General features: G+C 42.7%; 1 protein-coding gene across 2 annotated transcripts; it reads left to right on the forward strand.

Moving 5' to 3' along the window:
- The first annotated feature begins 1,289 nt into the window (after positions 1-1,289).
- LOC124707825 (methyl-CpG-binding domain-containing protein 1-like) lies at positions 1,290-4,216 on the forward strand. 2 transcript variants are annotated; one of them, XR_007005003.1, is made up of 3 exons: positions 1,290-1,393; positions 2,344-2,912; positions 3,910-4,216. XR_007005003.1 is itself a non-coding variant. In XM_047239518.1 (2 exons), the coding sequence occupies exons 1-2, from the start codon at positions 1,340-1,342 to the stop codon at positions 2,845-2,847; spliced, it is 558 nt and encodes a 185-aa protein (XP_047095474.1). In that variant the 5' UTR covers positions 1,290-1,339; the 3' UTR covers positions 2,848-3,071. The 2 variants fall into 2 exon arrangements, 1 of the variants encoding a protein (XP_047095474.1); XM_047239518.1 differs by lacking the exon at positions 3,910-4,216 and having other exon boundaries at positions 2,344-3,071.
- The last annotated feature ends 2,255 nt before the right edge of the window (positions 4,217-6,471 follow it).

Raw genomic sequence — 6,471 nt, forward strand, 5'->3', positions numbered from 1 at the left:
TTGAGCAACAATGCCAAGGCTGCGTGCACGTACGTAACCATTAAAGTAGTCAATCAACATCGGCAAGAGTACCAACACCAGTATGTCAGGAAAATAACAACCGATCAACCTTGTCGATGTTGATGGAGTGCCAAAAGTACGAATCACCATTATCGAGGACGTGTCAACCGGGACAAAAACTGCGAGGATAATCCTCCTCGCGGCAACCATGAGAAAAGATCAAAGATCGATCTGGCGAAGCAAGATCTGAACACCAATACCTAGATAATTGTAATCTTTCAACACCACCATTAACGTCGGGAAGGAGATCTACTCGTCGAGCGAAAGACCGAAGATCACTTATTGCAGACAATACCATCTTCATTACGGGGAAACCAACAAGAAAACGGTGACCAAAACCCTAACATAGACTACTGAAAAGATTACATTTATTAAAAACTCCATGCATAGATCGGGTTCCCCACTCCTCCCGACGCCGACGAAGCAGGCCGGAGAAGGGGGAACCGATCTATGAAGCATGCTGAAGTGGAGGCGGCTAGGATTTTTTCTCTGAAGGCATGTGCAACGGAGTTAGCCAACTACGCCACCACCCCTGTTGGGGACTTATTCGCAAGTACAAGGTTATAAGTTAGTAAATCCATACCATCTCATCCCCTGTTGTCCATCTGACCCAGTTTTCCGACGACAACGAGTAGTGGCCTAGGGTTTGAAGTCCTTAAAGTATCGTGTGCATTTTTTCGTATTATAACTATGTAAATTATGTTGTCTTATCTAAAAAATATATAGAAACTAATATATTTACGTTGGGCCGCTAGGTAGCCTCTCGATCTAAACAGATATATGAAGCACCCAAGCTAATTTTGTGTCCACGACCTAACCCAAACGGATCAAAATAAACACTTTTTTGTGTTCGAAATAGGGTCGGGCTGGGCTGTTGGAGATGCCCAAAAGGAACATGACGATTTTACAGGTCTCTGCTTTGAGATTGTTGAGGCATTTGACATTTATCTAATATAAAATTAATAATTGAAATAAAAGTGAATTTTTTTGTGAAACTAAACTAATACATGTGTAACATTGTGATAAAAAGTAAAACTGTTTACGCACTGCTAAGGTCACTGTGGTATGTTTTACAAAATAATCGTATTTCAATTATATTTAAATTTTGTTCGATAATTATGTGAGAGGATTAAGTCAGTACTCAGTACACGGCTGACGGTCACTGCAATAGGTACCGGCTACCATAAAACGAGGGCTTTCGAGATCCACTCGACCACTCCCTTGTCCCGTCCGTTCCCATCGGAACGAGATTCCGACGCCCTCCACCTCACTGTCGAGCATGTCCTCACCGGCACCGGCACCGGTTCCGGCCTCGCCGGGGTCCTCCTCTCAGGTCCGCCCCCCTTATTCGACCTTCGCCATCAATGTTCGACCGATTAATGTCTCCGCACCTTTGATTCCTCTGTCCTATCCCATCCGCCTGGTTTACTCGTTGATTTCGGGGTGGCGGGTGGGTGGCTGTGATGGCTATGTAATTCTGAGGCTCCCCATCAGCGGCTGGTTTCGTTGCTATTGTGGGGGTAGGTTTGGTTGCGTCTAACTGTTTCGTTAGGTATAGATGAGTGGACTGTGAGCCTGATTTGGCTGGTACGGAGCAATATCCACATGCTTGATCCTTGAACAAAAATGTTGGCCTAGAAGAATCAGCAATGTTGGCTGCCAAAATTGCTTAGGTGGATTCAGAGTAAGATTGGATGATCCCGCATACATGAACCTTTATGGCCCTTAATGCATCTATCAGGCTGAAGTTTATTGTTAGTACCGTCATGTAGCTTTGGAATATTCTCTGTATGGTAACTGCAGGCATCTGAAGACTGTTTAACTAGTTATAGGGAGGTTGGGAACTTAAAAGAACAGCAAATGATTTGGGGTTATTTTCGAAATTCATGGCTGGGATCAAACGGAATATGCAGGATAATAAAGAATTGTGAAATTTTTCCAATTACTAAAGGGGTTACACAGTTCTTAAGATTTCATGACAATATATACATAATCTACACCATCACGTAACTAACAATAGTGTGTAGTGGGTCCAAAATAAAAGTAGTTTTAGAATTATTATACTTCTCAATAGAATTATGGAAGCCCAATCCACCAAAAAAATTGATTACTCTTTAGGCTCTGCTGAGGACAACAGGACTATAAGATATGGCTGTGTTATGAATGTTCAGCGAAAGAAAATAAAAAGGATTTATGAATAAAAATTATGATATGGACATGCTTTTTTGTTTAAATTGTAGGAATGGTTATGCTAACTAACAAGAAACCTTCTGATTTTGGCAGAGAAAACGAGGTTCAACAGAATCTGTTGGCATGTATGCAGTCCAGTGTTGTGAGTGTTATAAATGGCGTACTGTTCCAACGAAAGATGAATTTGAGACACTTCGGGCGAACTTCACTGATGACCCATGGTTCTGCAGCAAACGACCTGACTGCTCATGTGAAGACCCTGCAGATGTTGAGTATGACAGCAGCCGCATCTGGGTCATCGACAAGCCCAACATACCAAAGCCTCCACCCAAGACTGAGAGACTAGCGATTATGAGAGGTGATCTCACTAAAATGGATATCTACTATGTCCTGCCAAATGGGAAGCGTGCAAGGACCTTAGGGGATGTGCAGAAGTTCGTCGATACAAATCCAGAGTACAAAGACAGCTTATCAGCTGAAAGCTTCAGTTTTACAGTACCCAAGATTGTTGACGAGACTGTTTCACATAGCTCTGCGCGGAAGACTAAAAAGGCTAAAAAAGAGGACAAGACAATTGCTTCAAGCAGCAAGAACTAATATGACAGCAAACAGACAATAGTTCATGTGCTTGCTTGGATGATCCTACCCTTTCTACCTTGAAGGTAGTCAAGGCGGTTTTTCTCTGGGATGTTACTCTTAGCACCTGATTGCACGTAATCTCTTCTTTTTTATGCATCAACTTATGGTGACATTCTCAGATGCTTGAAGAAGGCTGTAGTTTCTTTCAGAACTAAATATATTACAGATATATGCTTCAGTTATTAGCCTTTATACATTATCTTCCAGGTTGTTTTTCGCTACATAGACGTGCATGGAGTTCTCATTAGAAAGCAGACTAGTAGGTCTATTCTGTCCAAGCCGGGGTATTAATTCAGTGCCATTTGATAGTTCAAAGCCTCTAGATGATCTTCCTATCGTCAAGAAAAATACCGAGTCATCTTACATGCATAAATCTGTACCATGCATGCCATGGCCACCGCAGTTTCAGCTAGATGATTCTGAAGTTTTTCTTGCCACTGTTGGGTAAATTACAGACAAGCAATAATTTGTCCAAAAGTTTAGCTAACAAAGTACTTGGTCTGGTGAACTTGGGCTCGACCAAACAAGTTAGTCTATTTCATACCTTTTGCATATCACCATCATAACAAAGAAAACCTGAGTCACCTGCTATTCTGTTATGTAGATGTCCTCTTGGTCCCCCTTTTGATGGCAAGATGTCTCCATAATTTTTATGCCATTTTGGGCTGGACTCGCCCAAGATGGTTTATTAATCTTCCTTGGGAGATATTCTTGTCTCCTGGTTCTTGTAGGAATAGTTTGTTATAGGGCTGCTTACAGGCAATTACCTTTATAGTCAACTTTCTTTGATTTCACATAAAAAGCTCTGCCATACAATTCTTGAGTTAGTGTATCCTCATACATGTTTCATGTTTGTCCAATCTTTTTGTGGTATATGTAATAACATGATTCATGGAAATGGTCGTGTCATAGCATGGATTGTCAAACCATACGCCATAAGTTATAGATTACTCTTTTTGAAAGCTAATTCAGACTACAGTTGTCACACAGAACCATCTGAAATCAATGTTTGCATTTCAGGGCTGCTAATCGCTAGGCTAAATGCAGCCCTGGTGTTCGTCTGAGGAGTGCCACCTCATGGTCAACCGCCTGCTGTTGGTGCATCTGGATGGTGAACCTAAATAATACATAGCCATGGACTGGTGGAAACTCTCCTGAGGTCATGCTATATGAAGTCCAATGTATATATGTCGCCTGTGTACGCAAGCCTGAAATGGGTTGTTCTCTGCATTTCCCTTGAACTGTCATGGTGTGAAGCATTTCATTCAGTCCCAGGTATCTTTTTCCATTTCGTTCGATCTGGAATATCAAAAACCAAAACCTAAAAGTAAGTTATGTATCCTTCATCTGCCAAGTGGTTAGTATAAAACAACCATAGGCTGAACTCGATCTCTCAAGGGCTAAATTACAGTAACCTGTGAGGCTGTTTATGGTACAATCCCAAATCCAAACCCAAGTCCAGAGATACCGCAACGTTGCCATGGTCATTGAGTTCCTGGCTCTTACTCTTGTTGCCTTGGAAGACGTCGAGCTGCTCCCGTTCTACCTCCGGGCAGCTCCCTGCCGTACTTCTACATCTCTGACTCTCCATCCGTTCAGCCAAGAAGGCGGCCTGCAAGATCTACTGGCCACCTTCTGTATCCGGTGCGTCAGTCCGCGTGAGACGGCAAGTGAAGTTTATTCCCCTCAACTCATGCAGCCATTCCATATCTTCAACAGTGATCGTTCCTACAACGGGGTTCCAAAACATGTTCGTGGCTCCAATCGAGCCGCAGGAAATGCAAGAACAAGAGGAGTTGCAAAGGTGAGTTCCGAACGAGTTCTTGGTTCGACAAAGTGATACCTCGCCACTAATGGGCAATATTGACTTCATCTCGCCCTAGCACCTGACCTGCGAGCTGACCTTCTACACATTCCCGAGCAGCGACCCTGCTTTGCTGCTTAGGGAGCATGAGGATGAGCATTATCTAATTAGCCTAGCTAAGCTTAATTGTAAAAATCGTTTCATGCTTATATATGGGGTCTGATTTGTGCCTCTGTTTGGCCTACTGGACAGCCGGGTCCTACGTGGCAATCTGGCTTACTAGCCTCTGAAATATAGACACATGCTGGTGTGGATAAAGCAAATGATAAGGCCTCCGATCTTTCAACATATGCCGAAAGCAATGTTTAGGTTATTTCGAAATTCCAGTGGTAGACGAAGGATCTCAATCAAAAATAGAAGAAGGAATTGAAAGACCTAACTCTTCTGGTGGTTGACAAACTTTCTTGCTGATGTTCTTGTTGTTCTAGGAACGGTGGTTGGTTACTATGAAGGATCTCTATCAGAAATGGAAGAAGGAATTGAAAGACCTAACTCTTCTGGTGGTTGACAAACTTTCTTGCTGTTGTTTTTGTTGTTCTAGGAACCGTGGTTGGTTACTGAGAATTGCTCTATTGAAGCTGGGTAGCTTCTTTTATGCACTAGAACAAGAACTGATGATGTGCATATGACACCAGACGTGATGACTACTATTACTCTGCATGGCTGATTGAGCTGCTTGCTATGAGCTCCACCTTGGCTACAATTTACCAATCTCCCCATCGAGGAATGAGGATGAGATGAACGGGTTTGATAGGGCACGATTGAGAAAAGACAGACCTTCCTAAAAGGTCTCTTTCATTGCGCGGCGCCAATGGCGGGTAGGAGGGCAGCCAGCTGAACGAGCGCGTCCGCATGGTGTACTCATGTTCCTGTTTTTTTCCTATAAAAATATACATGGAAATTTCTCTGTGTATACAAGTACAAAGTACAGTACCGCAGTATATAAGTACAACTATACTACAAAAATACAGGAACCGAGAAAAAAGAAGTATCCAAATACTTTTCACATGTTCAATGAACTAGACACATTTACTCCAAAATTTTGCCTAAACCTACCACGAGTAAGAACGAGTGATTGCCCTTCTCCGACCCTTACTGCCCAACCAGAGAGCGGACGGCTAATGTGTTCCACTTATTGAACAGGGTCTATGGTCGGTCCGTGACCCCTGGACGCCGAAGGTGTCCTTGGGGGCAGGAGAGAGTGCGAGTGTTCTCTAAGCACAAATTATACACCGAGACATGCATAGTGCAAACGAGATACACTGAAGTACAATAAGTATAAGTACTATACTAAAGATCAACCACTTCAATTTTTCTCAGAATTTTGAGGGGATTTGGGAACTAATGTGGTGGTGACACGTATGCATTGTATGCGTTTTATATTTTGGTGCTCTGTAAGAATATTAGGAGAGTCCTTTTCTTTCTTGGTGCATCGTTGTTGGGCTGTTTTGGGACTCCGGCCATGTGCCTGTAGCTAGAAGGGCATATGGGACACTGTTTTCATGTAACATATCTGCTTAGTCGCTATTGGTGGTGGGTCCAACCTATAATCGTGGAATACCTCCACCGTCGATAATTATCTTCCTGCATATTTGGCTTTCATACAGAGCCAACTAGATGTAAAGAATGCCATGAGATTGTGGATGCTACTCTGTAACCAACATCTCTCACCCTGTTCTCCTCGGAAACTATTTTGTTCTCTTATAAATACATTTGTA

The sequence above is a fragment of the Lolium rigidum genome, chromosome 4 (assembly GCF_022539505.1).
Source record: "Lolium rigidum isolate FL_2022 chromosome 4, APGP_CSIRO_Lrig_0.1, whole genome shotgun sequence".
NCBI lineage: Eukaryota > Viridiplantae > Streptophyta > Magnoliopsida > Poales > Poaceae > Lolium > Lolium rigidum.